This window comes from Scomber scombrus, chromosome 3, assembly GCF_963691925.1.
Source record: "Scomber scombrus chromosome 3, fScoSco1.1, whole genome shotgun sequence".
NCBI lineage: Eukaryota > Metazoa > Chordata > Actinopteri > Scombriformes > Scombridae > Scomber > Scomber scombrus.
This window is the reverse complement of record NC_084972.1, coordinates 16495721-16512809: the sequence shown is the minus strand read 5'-3', so window position 1 is coordinate 16512809 and position 17089 is coordinate 16495721. Positions and strand designations below refer to the sequence as shown.

The following is a 17089-nucleotide window of genomic DNA, read 5'->3' as shown; positions in this document are numbered from 1 at the left end:
AAGAAAAAACATGAAAATACAAAGGATAATGTTTTTATTTATCTTTACTGCCAGCAAGTATATTTATTTTAATTATTTAAATCTACAATAAGGTCTACTCTGTGTACTTGTGTAATAAAACAAAACGTGCACCAATTGATTGGCCTTGTGGTTTAAGGTTGGTCGTAACAAAACATAGCAATGAAATTTATGTGCATATAATATATATATTTATATATATTTTTTAAAAAAACAATTTAAATTATCTGGAAAAAAACAATTTATTTTACCCTGTGCTCATTAATATTGATTAAAATATCTTTTTTTAAGGACCTGCCCAGATGTTTTCTAATAGTCTAAAGGCAGAAATTGATGTCTGGTGTAAATATTCATAATGTACAAACATCAATATTTATGAGCATAGGGGCATTTGAAAAATAAAGGGTCAAACCCAACTGGCCGATACATTTTAACTGTATGTCTTCTCGTTTCTGATAGCATTTTCTTTCTCTTCTGCCCTGCGATGTGAATGCTCCTCTGTGACGGCCATGATTGCAAAAGGAATGTATTCTCCAGGTATTACTGCTCAGAACTGTTAAAATAAAACAAAAACAATGTCTAAACTTCAATAAATCTAAAACACAAGGACAAAATATGTTACAGACTTTAACAATATTAAAAAATCTGTTCATGAACTAAGCTGTAAAATAGATGATTGAATACAAAGTGCAACAATATAAAACTTGTGGTCACCCTAGTATAAAAATAATGATGCCGTAATTAAGCAAATAAAAAGACTATTAAAATAAACAAACTCACATTTTTGAGGAACTCCTCAGCGACAATACGAGCCCTGGCGTTAACGGACAGCTTCATTTCACTTATCTCTTTGTCAATTTCCTCCATGAAATGAATGACAAAGTCCACCAGTTTATGTTTGTACATCTGCTCGGTGTGGAAGTTGGTGATGAGAAAACTGATGTCGTAGCCCTGCAAAATGAAGACGTAGTGTTCATCCTGTCATCGTGTATTTCTTTGAGCTAAATATTGTATACTTTAAATGACAATATCTGAGAAACAAATAACTTCATAGGATGTTTCCTGGATATTTTCTATAACAGTTTGGGTATAACAAAAAAAGTCAAAATGTCGACCATCAACCATACTTATTCATATTTTAAAGATACAAATAAGCACTAACTGGTTGAAATGTGTTCAAGAGGTCACAACATTCAGAACTGCTGCTCTCTTTAACTCATCCCACAACTAGAGTTGTAATTTCAACTACTTACTTCAGCAGAGACTTCAGTGTTAAGTATTGGTGTATTCTCATGTCTATGATGGTGCGTAGCTTTTCCCACGACAATTCAAAGCATATAAAGTGAGTAAAGGAACATTTTTAACTTCTGCTTACCTCCACTGGTTTCCTTCTCAGGATGAAAAAGTTCTCTGCTCTCATCATCATGAAACGCATGAACTTATGGCACAGAATCTTCTCAATTTCATCTGCCTGATAGTTTAAATTAAACAGTTATCAAAAGTCACAGCAATCATCAATTTACTGTTTTGTATCAGGGTCTAAACAGGAAACCACTGACTCACCTGCTTGACAGCGATGCTGACTCTGACAGAGTTGATGGAGCCCTCGATCAGGACCTTCTCCTTGTCGTTGCGGCTGATGATCACAGGCTGGAGGAGCAACTCTTTACTACTCCTGAAAGTTGACAGAAACACCTGATTAAAAGTTTGCTCTTACAAATGTTAACCAATCAGTCTGCTTCGTTTGTCATTCCTCCGTGATCATGAAACTTTAACTCACCGTACTTCCACCTCTGGCTTGTTGTGTCTCTCCACCACCTGCGAGGAGAAATTCTCCAGACAGAGGGCGGCCTGCAGAGTGGCACGCACCGCATTGAGATATGGACGCAAAGTTGCTGTCTGAGGGAGGAAAGTGAGGAAGAGTACATGAGGATATTCCTAATGAAGAAGGTGCAACCAAGTCTGAAGTCCTGTGGATCAGCAACTTTTACATAGTTTCACTTCTCAAGATAACAGTGTTTTATTAGGTCTTCAGCTGCCTGAGGCTTGACACAGAGTGGGCAGCTGGCTGTGGTCTTCACATGAAACAATCAGCACTGATGCCAAGAAATCATGTTAAGATTACTCAGGGTTGGCAATGAAATAAATTCAGCTAAAAGAAATGTGTGCACTCAAACTGCAGAAGACCACAACATGCCACATAGAATACTTTAGGACGTTGAACATCTATTATAATGACCTCAGACATTGTAATGCTAAAAGCTGAGCAAGAAAAGTATCTCCAAATAAAGAGTGAAGGTAAAAAGAAACTAATTGAGAGTACAAGTGGATTTAATTTTGCATTCATGTCCATGTTTCAGACTGAGATGTTAATGTCACTGAGTAATGTGGATGTTATTACTATATTATTATTATTATTATTATTATTATTATTATCATTATTATTATTATTATCATTACGGTGTCAACATTGTGCAGGCATCTAGCACAGATGCCTGCACAATGTGATCAAGTCACAGTACAGTCTAAAACCAGTTTTCATAACTCTCTTATGTTGTTGTAATTATGAGAAAAAAGGAAGTCATAGCTATGAGACAATGTCTCCAATTTGTTTTTTTGGCAGTGCAATGCACTTCAGTAACTTTGATCTCTGGATAATGCAAAAGGATGATATCAAACAATAATTAATGTGACGGACAGAGATTGAAATGACCCACATCCTAATATACATTCTGTCCACTACTGCACCTGGTTGTATCACATCAAAGTCAAGCCCAACTGATAGATCCACAGGCCAAGATATTATCAGCCAGGATTAGTTTAACACAGCTATGTCAATATTGCAGTATGTATATATGCCAATATGTACCAGGAAATTGCTACACAGAAATGCCAGCAAAAAGATGTGTGTGCCCATCCCATACAATGTTTTTAGGTCAGATACAGCACAACAAATGAAATGAATGGAAAAAGCAGTGTCCACACACTGGATTGTAGCTCCCAAAGTCTCACAGGGTCATCTGCCAAATGAAGCCCCAGTGAGGTTGCAGTAATGAAAAGACTTTGGGAGCTGTAATCCAGCAGAGATATGTCCAACATATGTTTGGTGCAAACTGTAAACAGTGTTTCTCCATTATTTACATTATTGTTTAAAAGTCACATCCAGTAGATATATTGGTTATAACTCTTCAATAAATGTCTGTGTATAAAAATCATAATACCGACAGACAATATACCATTTACACTGGACATTTCTTGACCCTCAATTATAAATTTATAGTTGTTGATTCAAACATCGGTTCAGCAGTGAGTTTTAAGCAGAGGTGAACAAGCAGCTCCGCACAGCTGTTAACATCTGCAGCAAAACAGCACTTAGCATACATTACTTAGCATCAGTATTACAACCAGCCTCAAACGTCTAAATAACATCATGTCACATTAGGTCACCGTCTGTTAACACTGTTACGATTTTATCTTCTCATTTTTTTTATTTTCTTTCGATAAAGAAGCCGAGCAGCTAGCCTGTTAGCTAACTATCCGTTACCTGCTTAGCTTGTTGAAAAACGACCAGGGGAGGAGCAGAGCTGCGCCCTCACACATGAATGCAGCTGTAACAACCTACTATAAATGTTAAAGTTAAATTATGCCAGTTTATCAGTACATTTGTCTCATTTGTCTTACCATTTCTCTATCAGGAGAGGCGGGTAAAGGCGGAAGTAGCTACTCTTGTCAGAGCTTTTTTTCCGGGAACAGACACCGGAAGCCGCTGCAGCTGACAGCCAGTCGCTGCTCGCATAGTGGAAGTAAAATAATAGTGTTACCCGTTAGCGATTATTTTCCTAGGACGGCGAAGTCATAACCCGCCCTACTCTGCCTCTGATTGGCCTATCTTGATGATCTAACCAATCACACTCCTCATATCTAAACCTTACCAACGAAGCTAACGACTATTAGCCAATCAGAGGTACAGTAGGGCGGGTCCTGACTTCGTCGTCCTAGGAAAATAACAGTAGGGCGGATCATAGCTTCGCCATCCTAGGACAATTACCCCATCCTAGGAAAAATAACAATACCTGCCAGGTGTCTCCCATACAAAATACTTGTCACACCAGTCCGGTGTGCTCTTTTCATCAAATATTTGCTGTTCAAAGGTTATTTATTTTTAGTTTCAGGCATGTGTCTGGTCAAAATTCTAATTAACAGTTGATTTGATGTTGTTTAGGGAGCCACATTTAAATTAAATTAGATACATTTTAATTAGTCTTTCTTTCATTTATTTTTTTCTGACGATTTTTAGTCATTGTATTTTTATTTCTTGAATGTATTGAACATATTCTAATTTGTAATTGCACTGTGTATTTTCTGTTTTTATGTCAGTGAGGCACTTTTGTTATCTTGAAAATGCTATATAAATAAAGGTTATAATTATTACCATTACCATTATCATTTCTGGGCTTGGTGGAGGTGTGTATGTGTCCAAATGACTAACAAATTGTTGTGTTAGTTGCTTGTCAGAAACATCATGGGTGGGGTTATGGTGGTGGAATTTGCACTAACGGCAGTTTAAAAAAAAATCTGGAGCACTACTGCAGCCATGCTTTTATAGATAACACCTGGGTTTTTAGTCATGAACTAGGTCCACAAATTGTCAGAGCATGTCAACCTAAGACTTTTATCTTAGCTATTATTCGTCCTTCAATGGCCTTTTAAATATTATGTAGCAGTTTGGAATGATGGAACAGGTAGAGATTCATGACCAAGACATTTTGATATGTCACAGATGGAAAAGCACAGGTGTGAATAAATTGAAAAACAAAACAAAACAATGGCTTAATTTAATTTTGCTGTTTTGATTGCAGGGTCCTGGTCCTGGTCCTGTCACACATAGCTTAAAGAGAAACGTGAATAGAACAAATTCATTGTTAAAGTTATTAGTAACACTTGAATTTTTTCCCTACATAATATAGTCAAGCCAAAATATTTACTGTTAAAAAGCACTTTAACAGGACATTTGGCTGTTAAGAGAACTGGATCTGTGACATTCAAGCCTCTGCAGACCGACACGTTTTCAGTTATTCTAGTTAGTTTGACGTGTTTTGACATTGAAGTTGGGTAAAGAAATAATAGAGTGAAAAATGCACTAAATTTAAACACCCTGAGTTTACTGTGGTCGCCAAAATCCATATACCTTAAAACAGTGATGGGCAAATCTGGCCGTCCATCAAAAGCTCAATTTTTCAGCTGATTGTTTACCCGACCCCTCATAAATCTGCAGTAGATAACAATGTAAACACAAGGCTTATGTAAATGCCAATGAATGACCTTGTAACATATCTAAGATTTATGATAGTGATGTAATATAATTTGGCATATCAGTCCAGAACAGATTTGTGTCAACAGTACATTGCTTCCACTATAAATGTGTGGATAAGATACATGTCTACTCTCATAGTGTAACACAGAAGATGCGTTTATGTATGTACCTTTTTTTCTAAATAAGTACTAATATAAGCTGCTGTCACTCAGTTTACCTTCACTTTCTGATGGGAGTTGACACCTGCCCGCAGAAATAACTCTAAAACTGTTTTATAAATGTTATTCTTAAATTCAACAAAATAAACAAATATATTGAAAACATATTTGGTGGTTTTCACCACACCTGTGCAGTGTCAGCCCTCAATAAGCAGTGTTGAGATGAACTGGTGCGTGGTTGAACCCAACTGCTGACCCCTGCCTTAAAGAATCATTACAGTGAGTTAGGGAGCTGTCCATCAGCTCTGAGAGAATAACCCAAAAAAAACCCAAACACCTGTATGGGGGCATTAATCATGTCTTTCAAACACTGGAGCTCATCCAAGGCATGGCATCACATGACTGTTTCTCGTCACCAAAACAAGACAGTGTCTGGATGCTGGGATTAAACAATGAAAAGTAACAGATATTGAGACACATAAGTATTAGACCACTGGTATATTCAAGAGTTTTATTATTTGACGTCCCAATTTTTTTTTGACATCATTGGCATTGCAGTGATTTTTCTATAAGGAGAAGGAGTAATACCAGGGCAAAAGTTGGATCTTTCTTCAAATGGAAAGAGAGAACATCCATTTCAGTTCAATCCATCAGCCTTTTTACCTTTACCATCTATACACTGTAATACACAATCCGTTAAAAATATTAAGTACTTAAGCCAACCTGAGCTACAAGCAGATAGAGAAAACAGCGATAACAAAGACATGACAGAAGACAAGGTGTAAGCTGTGTTGGTGACACATATTGTAATTTCATAGCGTTGAAAAATGTCTGATGAAGGACATAACACATACAGCAGTAATAGTAGCGGTACAAGTAATGTTACATAAAAGGCAAATATTAATATGTCGAGGAATAAATGTTTTACACAGTGATTGCGTTATCAGCGTTTACCTTAATGTCTACTTATTTCTTCTGAAGTGTGGGGCAGTTATAAAGCCATAAACACACAACCTCGAAGGGAAAATTCAATCACCAAAGTGTTCAACAGATTCTCAGGGGGAGAATTTGACAGGGAGAACAAGTGAGGAGGTATAATTTAAGCTTACCAAAAAGGCGCGTGGTAGCAGACGTTGCCCAAAATCAGTCATCCCTCTAAGTTTAGAACATTTAAAGGCAAAAACATAAGAAGAAAGTGCAAAAAAAACTAATGTGTTTCAGATTGGCTCGAGAAATAGCATCAGCCAATTAAAATATATATATATGTATATATATTTATATACATATGAGTGTATATATAGTTCAACTTGATTATTTCTTGACAGATAGGCAATAGAAAGCAAACAGAAAACAGAAAGAGAGAATAGGATAATTGGGATGCTGACCTTAGCCAACATCGTCTCACATTACAGAGCATCAACCAGTCCATCTAGAGTTCCCAATTGAACTCTTTGAACATGGCTCCATCTTGCTCCCTCAGTGTGCGAGTCAGACAAATAGATGGGCGGGACAGGAGATCACTCACTATAAAGTCGGGGACTAGGAGGTCAGAAGGGTGTCATTCTTCTCTTGTGTGATCTTTGGGCACTGGATTTGTCAGCGTTTTTTTGTTTGTTTAACCAGAGTACGCTAGTGGATTAATTTGTGTGCTAAGTGAAAGGGGGAATACATCCATGTGCAGCGTACTGCGTGAGGGGTCGTGTCGATGGAATAAACGGAGGCGTGAAGGAGGAAGACCGGTAGGGAAGTCCTTTCCCTGGGAGCGAGGTGCAGGTGATGTAACCGGTGACGGGGTGTTTCAGAAAGCCAAGAGAGAAGATGGTCCAAGTTGTCCCTTAGCAGCTGCAGCTTTCTGCTGAAGGTTTAGCTCTGTCATTCCTATCCAGTTTTATGGGCTCTGGGAATTCATTATACAACTCCACCTCTGTCTCCTGGCAGGCATAAAAAGAGAGTCCATAATCAGTGAAGGGAAAACTAAACAGAGTAAGACCGGATTTTAAATTTTTCAGCTGTCATTGTTGTACAAACATTTCACTGAGATGTGCCGATAACAAGGCGCACATCTTTACTGTCATTTTTCACAACAAGTAACTGTTACTCACCTGTTTGAGGGCGTTGCGTGCAATTGTCTGGAATGCCTGTTCTACATTTATGGCTTCTTTGGCACTGGTCTCAAAGTATGGGATGTTGTTCTTACTCTGACACCAAGCCTGAGCCCTTTTGGTGGTTACCTGTGTGTGTGTGTGTGAAGAAGAAGAAATTCATCAACATGAGGGAGGGGTTCAAAGTGAACATTTCTTTCTTATGTCAAGCCAGGAATGTTTAACTCATTTTTCATAATTGTTTTTGAGTAGCGTGGATTAAGATATTGGTTTATAAATATGCTTACGGTCAACAAGGTGCATACAAATGGGTTACTATCAGGTGCAAAAGCACTGTTGGGTCCAGTCCCAATGTCCACTCTCAAGACTGTAATATATATTTAAGATACGTCCTTGTAGGTCAGGGCTGTCCCACTATCAGGTTCACAGCTGTCATCCTAAAGTTTTAAATTGGGATGATGGGGAAGTCTGCCAACATAAACCTGCTGTAACTGATATTTTTGGCCAGTTGGGGGCAGCATAAAAGAGCTATGAAGTCGACATGAATATATCACCTTTTTGATATGAGGAACTTGTGAGCAAACAGTTGCTTATTTCCAGTTATAGTACAAGATTACTATTCATTTGATGTTGTGTTTATGGCTACCTGGCGAATGCAAGTGTAATATTCACACTCTGTTGATCTCCTGAAGGAAATATCTGGTTGCAAAATACTAAACTACGTTCATCGGCTAGTTGATAACTGTGTCTATTGCCATTTGGTGCTGAGCGGGCAGTGTAAGGAGGGTTTTAAGCAGTGGCATTTGTAGGCGGAAAAAATGGTGGGGCAACAACTGCATTGAACGGAAGCACAAAAGCAAAATTACACGATTTTACAATTTGACATAATGCTTCTGGTGTCAAACACATTTAAAAACACCTTTTTTAAAACAATTGTATCAAGCCGCTGTTCTCAAATTTTATTATAAACTCCTACCATTAAGGTAGTAACACCAACAAAAGCAAAGTCAGGACCTTCAACTGAAATCAAAAATAATACCTTGACATGCTGGGTTTTCCCCGCTAAACTATTTTTAGAAGATTAACTGATTGACCAAGCCACTGTCCTCAAATTTTATAATAATAATAATAATAATAATGATACATAACTGCAGTAACTGAGTATTTTATGTCACTCATCAACACAGAATAATAAGTAATTAATTTCTAAATTACTCAGTGCTACTGAAACCAATTTTTTCTGCACCCTGCAGGTGGGGCTCTGACCCTCTTGCCCCGAATGACTGGTCACCAATTGTTTTAAGAGCTTTTTTGCTAAAACATCTGGCTGCTACGCCTAAGAGCGGAACAGAAAAAGCTCTGTTCTGACTCTGCAGCTCGCCTCGGCTTCGCAGAGTTGAGGCGAGCTGCTAATTCTTTTGTAGGTTCATCACTATGGATAACACGTCTCACATTACGCATTTGATACATTATTATTACAAAATGACACTTTAAAGTCACTCAGGTGTTTTCACCAAGTACTCCAGTTGCAGGTGAAGTCTATTGGAGTAAACTACTTGTGTAAACTGACCACTACGAAAGCAGCACAATGGCAGCAGCCATCATACTACGATCGACTGTTTCAACAGCACTCGAATCCATATAATATAGTTACGCACCCTGGAAGAAAAAAACACCCCTGAAACACGTCTGGTGCAGAAAGACCTTAAGGAGGATAATTATACTGGGCCTTGGTGTCGGAGGGATCTGACACTTCAATGATCTACAATTCAGAATGAGTACTGATGTAAAATTAGGAGACTATGGAGGTATTATCCACTACTACCGACCTGTCTGTTCTCCAAGTCGATCTTGTTGCCTAGCACGACAAAGGGGAAGTTCTCAGGATCTCGAGGGCTGGCCTGGATCAGAAACTCATCCCTCCAGCTGTCCAGTGTCTTGAAGGTATTGGGGGCAGTCACATCAAACACCAGCACACAGCAGTCTGCTCCACGGTAGAATGCAACACCCAAAGACTGGAACCTCTCCTGGCCAGCTGTGTCCCAGATCTAGCCGACCACAACGACACAAAAAGTTTAGTAAACGGACAGAATTATAGGAGAAAAGAGAAGAGAAGATGGCTACAAATATGAAGAACTGGGTGTTATGCAAACACAATTTACAGTTTCATTCCTCCTCATCCGTTATAACATTTTCAGTTGTAAATGTGATGCACCTGCATTGTGACGAGACGGTCGTCCACCATCACCTCCTTGGTCAAGAAGTCTGCTCCTATTGTAGCTTTGTATTGGTTACTAAACTTCTTGTTCACATACTGGTTCATTAAGGAGGTCTTTCCAACTCTGAGGAAGAAGAGAAGAGACAGCAAAATAACAGATCATTTAGATGGTAGATAAAACAGCAAAAACAAAAAGGTGGCTGACAGGCTGCCTGATAACTCATATGAAATATACAGAAATTAAATTATATCTTTGGGTTTTGGACTGTTGGTTGGACGAAACAAGACATCTGAAGAAGACAACTTAAAGATAACTTTCTTTTTTTTTAATTAGCTGAGATTTTAGAGGCCAAACGACAAATACATTAATTGAGAAACGTATTTGGAAGATTAATCAATTATGAAAATAATCATAAGATGCAGACATATATCTACCAAACCAAGACACATGCAAACAGATGCGTGATCTGGCTTAATGAGACACGTGTGCCCTAAGTGTAATGGAAATACTGTGAGAAAAGTAGATAATGTAGTTTTATGACATAAAGTGGCCTAATGTTTCTTTATCCTAGTTTGAAAGACAAAAGTATAGTAATAGTCTGTTTTAGCAGAGTAAACTGAGCAGTAAAGGTTTCCACCTGCTTGGCCATCATATTCACAGTACTGATGTTTTTTTTAGTGGGGGGTTTGTTTGTTTTTTTTATCTCAGAAGGAAAATTACCATACTATATTACAATATGGCACCTAACATGGGAAATATATAAGTATAAGTATAGCCCTTGTATCTATTGTCATAATGCTATTTAAAAATAGTCTTTGTAAAACTGATGCATTTCTCCTACAGACAAGCCTATGCAGTACTGAGCATGAAAATTAATAGCAAATTAATAGCGGTGATTAAATATAATTAGGTTTGTGGATAAGAGCTGGAGAACAGAAAGGCTTTATGTTTAACGAGCAGCTTTCTAACTCTGCCCGGAGACAGATTATGCTACAATAATAACTCCTGCCAACAAGGAAGTAACACCAAAAAAAGCAAAGTCAGGGCCTTGAACCGAAAACAAAAATAATACCTTGACATGCAGGTTTTTTCCCACCAAACTATTTTTAGAAGACTAACTGATTGATGTTGTTAAGACCTTTAAATCTGCCCACTCCACAAAATCAAGTGGACAAATCTGTCTGATATCAGGCAATGATCAATCATTTTATTGCCGGATTGCTGGGTGTGACATGTAGTGGGAGGAACATTTTGTGACTCACCCAGAATCCCCCAGGATGATGACTTTCAAGAGCACTTTCTTCCTGGATGTCATTTTTCCACAGCTGCAGAAAGACAAACAGCAAAAGGTTTAGCATACTGAGCGTACTTAGACATGCCTTCATTACTCGTTCATTGCTTGTATCAACAGTTTCGTATTGTTCAGGGACAATAAAATCAACAAATCGACAAACCCCGCTGGAAAACTCTAGTCTACAAATTTGTGTGGAGGTTCATGGCCTTGGACCAATCAGGTTTGAATACCATTCATTCCAGTCATGTGCTTTCTAAGCTGTTGGGCAAATCACGAGGAACACATCATTCTTTCTCTTTCTCTCTCATAAAACACAGGAAGTTACTTCCTAGAGAACTGACTTCTTCTCTGCACTGCAAGTCCAGACCTGGTGACATATCTGACATTTTCCCTGATATCACACTGTCCAGCATTTTCTCTTTTTACTGTGCAAGTATTGCCTAAAACTGTGTGTGTGTGTTCTCTCTGATTTAAGTCAGTCCATTAGAGACATGTCATATTACTTTGTCCAAGACCTAGAACTCAGCATTAGGCAATCTGTGTCATTTCTGGATGTTCAAATGCAGCAGTGAGAAGCATAATTTCCTACAACTCAAAATGAAAGAGGCAAAATCTAAGATATTACCCAACACAGTGAGTGAGCAAATTATGTGCTGTCCCCCTCTCACAAATATGATTCAATTTTGAAAAATTGAAAGTGAAGCCAGGAGAGGCTTCATTTACACAAAATCGTTGAAGTTGAAAGGTCAATTTCGTAATGTCATAAAGGAACGATGACATACATCATATCATAGTATGTTTGTTAAAAACTAAATTACAAATGTCCAACATACCATAAATGATATTATGTCTAAACAGCGTGAGTTCAAAGTGCAGGAATAAAGTAAAGTACACCTTTCCCTGCAATAATAAATCTGATAATGGAGAAAAAAAGTGAAATTTAGGATGGTAAAACAAATGAAAAGTGGCAACGTTCCAGTTTTCAAGTGTTATCTGTAAACCTTATCCATGCACAAATAGGCTAAACAGACAAAAATAAACTGTGATTTCACAAGAGACTATGTTATCTTCTTTCACACATGCAGACTTTGTCATATCTGTACCAAGTAAACAGTCTCGCTATTTACAGGAAGAAAATCTCAGAGAGTTTACATTAAGTGTGCATACTGCCAGTGAAGCAGCAGTATCAGCAGTCTAATGGGAATATGTTGCCTATAATGCAGCATTTACCCATAATAATAAAAGATTAACTGAAGTTCGACTTTGGACAGATGGGTAGACGGGTATAATTTAACAGACGGGGTATAAAAAATGAGACGAATTGGGTGTGTTGTAATTTGAGAACAAAAATATCTTTCATAAATCATTTCTGTTAGTGTTTTTGAGAAAAACAAATTACGTCCACCCCATTGTGGCCGTGCAACAGAACCTGTTCAACAACAACATAAAAAACATGATGACTTCATAAGTACATTTTAGACATGCCAGTCCACTGGCACAAACAAGTTTTTCTACTTTCAAATTATCAAATCACAAAGATGAATACATAAAACTTTTAATCCTCCAGTAGACTAATTCATGTGTCCTTTAGATAAATCCAATACTCCACGACTAAACCATTTAAATCACAAATACTTCAGTTACCATCAGGAGCTGTGGAGTACACTTGTGTATTCTCTGAGCAGAACAAACACAGTCCTACAGTGACAACCAAACTGAAGCACAGATAAGCTGACAGCACAGCACTGTGGTGTAGGCGTACTTAGACCACAGTCACATGATCACAGAAGAAACTCCAAACAGCAGTGCAACGCTATGATTTCTGTCAGGAGGCAGGAGAACAAACATCACCAAAAATGACAGCCACACCATTTATTATGTGTAACATTGAAACACCAACAGTAAACACAGGTTTGATCAGTACCAGTGCTGGCATTGTGTGATAAATTGAATACATCTTGACACAGATAAACTGTAAGGTGTGTTGGAAATATCTGCAAATTAGGATAAAAATAGGTTTTACTGTTTAAAGATTTATATTCATGGGAAATAGTGGGTCTGAACGTTTGTGTTTCATTATTCTGTGTTAAGCACTGCTGGTTTAAAGCCAGTGTGTCATAGATAGTTACTTCCATTTCCATGTAGTATATAATAGCTCATATAATGGTCTCCACTAGATAACAACTGATCAGGGTTCATCTTGGTCTAGATTGAAATTAGTACTGACATGACATTCACATCTATAATGTGGGCCCACTTATCCCAATACTTGATGTGTTGTTAAGCATATGGGAACAGAATGATACTGAGACTAATTATGGCAGCAAATCAAAGCTTACATCCTACAACAGTTACTTTTATAGGATCCAGATCATGTTTTTTTACTTCAATCTGTATTAAAATATTCAAAAAAGTGAGATTATTTAACTTGTTCACCGTTATGGAAGATAAGGAATGTACAGAATACCGGTATTTTCTGCTTTGGAGAAAGAATTTATTTTATTGTCTCTGCTTATGATTGAGGTCTCATTCGTCAAACTGGGTGGAAACCACCTACGTCACCATCTACAAAACTGATATAAATTTATTCATTAAGTGTGTTAGTACAGCACAATTTTAAGCTCTTTTACTTCTGATGTTTTTATCCATCCGGTTGTCAATATATCACCATTTACACAATGAGATAATTAATACGCATCTGTATGAGGTCAGAATTGAGCTCGATGTAAATACCAATTATTAAATCTTTATCTCTCAGATACATAAAAATAAGAGGTGACTGTTAATGGATTGAATATTGAGAAATATGTGCTAAAATGTCATGTGTTAAGAGTCCTGACACATTTTCCTCTCTGTTCATAGGTCACTAGCACGAGCTCAAATCCAGGATCACCTCTCATATGGAGTAAATATACACACCCACAGACACAAACAAACTGGACTATATATAGATTGGGATGTCAGATTATCTGTTGTTGTTGATGTTTCTCAATGCTCAACTCATCCTAACACGTCACAATATTAAACCATCTTCATGTTTCCTAGTTAGCTACATCATTTGCATCTTGTGATAACCTGATAAAAAGGCATAGTCAGTATTGTCATAATCAAACATATATATGTGATGGAAAATAACAAACAAATAAAAATAATTTTGAACCAAAGCTCAATACTACAATGTTCAACAGTATTATACACCATGACACGCAGTTAAAGATTTCTATAAAACAATGCTGTCAAAGAAATGTTTTTCCTCTACAATTAGACAGTGCAGGACCATACCAAATTAAAAAACAAATGTTTTGAAACAGACGTTTGAGCTCAACATGACCCCACAGACAAACCTAGAAGTTCATCTGTAAGCACTGAATGTTCAAGTACAGTGGAATAAACTGGAAGGTACACACTGCAACGTAAAATGAAACGCAGCTGTGTACGTTACAAAATGTGCAGTGAAATGTTTTCCAGCATGTTAACTGCAACCAGCTTTGGTCAACTCATGGGATATTACTAAATAGTCGATCCAAACTATCAGGCTGATATTTTTAAGTCACACTGGGGTATCAAGTAACCAGGCATGAGCTGTTTGCTCTGTAGGGATAGTTGCCAACTACTGCAAGTCAGATCATTAACAACAACATCACAGACACTATACTGTATCCTGTAAAAGAAGTGTCATTTAATAATAATTCGAAGACAAAAAAGAATCAGGAAATTATAACTTGAAATAAAAAGAAATATAGGACTCTAGTCGTTAGATGGCAATAGATTTCAGTTTGAACTTCAACCTGGAAAGCTTGTTGGCACAAGTTAAAGGCGTTGTAACCTCATCAGATCATTACCTGAAGTACGACCCGGGACCAACCCAAAAACTGAACGACGTGTGACCCGTTTGAGTCACAGCCGAAACCGAAACACTATCAAACAGAAAAACACGGGACAGGAGAGTCTGCTTACAAAACTACGACAGAGAGACATAACACAACACAGACGTGTGTGTACTAGTTGCCCATATCAAGACGTATTCACCAAAATCCAGAAATGGGTAGTTTTGACACCCAGGCGCTGAATGTGTGCCCCTCACCCCGCATTAACTGTATGCACCTAATTTTTAAAAAAAAAAACACTGAAATCCCTTAACAATCCTTGTGTTAAAACAAAACTTGACAAAGAAGACGAGGACATCAATCTGAGCTGCTTTCTTCGACGGACCGACCTCGTCTTCCCGGTTGTCCCTCGCTGTTGGAGTCGGCCCAGAGGAGCGACAGGACGGCCTTGTTTTTGCCAACCAGATTATTTACAGACATTGCACCACAATTAACTATTATCGCATTAGCGTTAATAGGACACCGGAGGGGTTTATAACACAGCACATACTTAACATATGACCAGTCTGTTGTCGTGTGAAGAACTTACTTTCAGCTTGTAGCACACCGAAGCGGAGACTTCTTGTCGGGATCAGACCTGCGGAGCTAACTAGCTGTTATTGTTCACAGCAGCTAGCGTCAGAGGCTAACTAGGCGTTACGTTAGCTAGCGTTAATTTGGCAAAGCCTGGTTACAAACTCTCAGACAAAATGTGTTGCCCTATACGTTAACCCTAAAAAGAAAAAAAAACGACGAAAAAGATAATCTACAACAAGTAACTAAATTTGGCACTTTGCTTGAAGGCTTGCCTGCCAGCTAACTGTCTGCTACCCTCCTCAGCTTCTCTTCCCCTTTCACTTCCTCCTCCAAAACAACGTTGCGTCATACGTCACACGCAGCCCACCGATAGCCACCGCCCACTTTTTGACGTTTCCACTGATATTTGTCGAAAACATGTAAATAGGATGTCAAATTCGGTTTTGTTGACAGAGATTTGGAATAGAAACCAGTAGTTGTGTGTTTTGTGATGATACTGAAACTACTGATCATTTATTTTTCCAATGTATGTATTCAGAAGCTCTATGGCTCGATGTTCATGAATGGCTTTTCCGAAAGATTCCTCATCTTGAAAGCTTCTCCCAAAAGGACATTATTTATGGACTCTTCATGGACCTAAACAAAGATTACTTTCTGGCCCACAACATCCTAATACTTGGGAAATTCGTTATTAACAAGTCCAAATATATGAAGGTGAAACCGAGGTTCAGTGTGTTTCATAATGAGTGTCTCTGAAAACTGAAATTATAGGGTTAGGGTTATATGACTAAACGAATAAGGCCCAGCCCTTTTAATTTTATTCCCTTTTAACTTTATGTTATTTAATGTTATTTCATTTTCATATGTCATTTGTTAATGTTGGTCTTTTCTGTAGGCTATGCACCTGTTCCTTTATGGCAATGTAATGAAAAAACAATATTATTTTTTCAGAATTAATTAATTATTTTTAAAAAGAAGAGAAGAAAATACATTTTAAGTGGAATTTCGGGTCTCAGGTAGCCTACGTAAAGTTAGTTCAGCTATTTAGAAACAGACTCAGCAGCATGTTTACTGTCAGTTTCATTGTACACACTCAACATACATGGATTAAAAATCAGTATGTTCAGTTCTCTACATTTATTTATCAAAGCAGTCGTTAAAAGATCTCAGTATGGGATTAACAAAATCTCACAAGAATAAAAAAAGGAGGTCATTTTTTGGTTCAATTTACTTTTTTTCACTTCAATTAAGTGATTTGTTTTTTGTTGTTTATGGCGAGATTTTGTTCATTTATTATTCCACAAATGTAAACCCATATTCCACACTTCTTTTGAGAATGTAACATGTTGAGCTACAGGAACCACCACTAGAGGACACTGTCAACTCATTTTGGCTGGATGAACCAATTGAGCTGGTAGTCTCAGACATTAGCCCACATACATGTTTTCGACATCTGCAGAGCGACATATAGCATGTTGTCGTGCTCAGAAAGTGTATAGGTCAAAGATAGGTGATTGATCTGCTTGTATGATACTTGAAAGACTGTCTTTGTCCCCAAAACACAGTGTTGCTGAAACAAGC

The 17089-nt window shown here is 37.7% G+C and overlaps 2 protein-coding genes across 2 annotated transcripts; both read right to left on the bottom strand.

Moving 5' to 3' along the window:
• Positions 1 to 17: 17 nt before the first annotated feature.
• On the bottom strand, positions 18 to 3796 carry arpc4 (actin related protein 2/3 complex, subunit 4). The gene is made up of 6 exons (XM_062443395.1): positions 3700 to 3796; positions 1799 to 1917; positions 1582 to 1693; positions 1394 to 1489; positions 799 to 969; positions 18 to 571 (listed from the first exon to the last, which is right to left on the bottom strand). The coding sequence occupies exons 1-6, from the start codon at positions 3700 to 3702 to the stop codon at positions 566 to 568; spliced, it is 507 nt and encodes a 168-aa protein (XP_062299379.1). The 5' UTR covers positions 3703 to 3796; the 3' UTR covers positions 18 to 565.
• Positions 3797 to 5987: 2191 nt separating this feature from the next.
• Positions 5988 to 15829, bottom strand: LOC133977438 (ras-related protein rab7-like). Its single transcript, XM_062415607.1, has 6 exons — positions 15522 to 15829; positions 11074 to 11136; positions 9808 to 9934; positions 9422 to 9640; positions 7593 to 7721; positions 5988 to 7421 (listed from the first exon to the last, which is right to left on the bottom strand). The coding sequence occupies exons 2-6, from the start codon at positions 11124 to 11126 to the stop codon at positions 7326 to 7328; spliced, it is 624 nt and encodes a 207-aa protein (XP_062271591.1). The 5' UTR covers positions 11127 to 11136; positions 15522 to 15829; the 3' UTR covers positions 5988 to 7325.
• Between the last annotated feature and the right edge of the window lie 1260 nt (positions 15830 to 17089).

Bases quoted from the DNA above. Each gene is read 5' to 3' on its own strand.
- arpc4 (XM_062443395.1), bottom strand. The intron at 1,694-1,798 runs GTGAGTTAAAGT...GTCAACTTTCAG, and splicing joins AAGCCAGAGGTGGAAGTACG to GAGTAGTAAAGAGTTGCTCC. The intron at 970-1,393 runs GTAAGCAGAAGT...TTCATTTTGCAG, and splicing joins TGAGAAGGAAACCAGTGGAG to GGCTACGACATCAGTTTTCT.
- LOC133977438 (XM_062415607.1), bottom strand. From the start codon at position 11,126: ATGACATCCAGGAAGAAAGTGCTCTTGAAAGTCATCATCCTGGGGGAT. The intron at 9,935-11,073 runs GTGAGTCACAAA...CTTCTTCCTCAG, and splicing joins ATCATCCTGGGGGATTCTGG to AGTTGGAAAGACCTCCTTAA. The intron at 9,641-9,807 runs GTGCATCACATT...GTGGTCGGCTAG, and splicing joins ACCGTCTCGTCACAATGCAG to ATCTGGGACACAGCTGGCCA.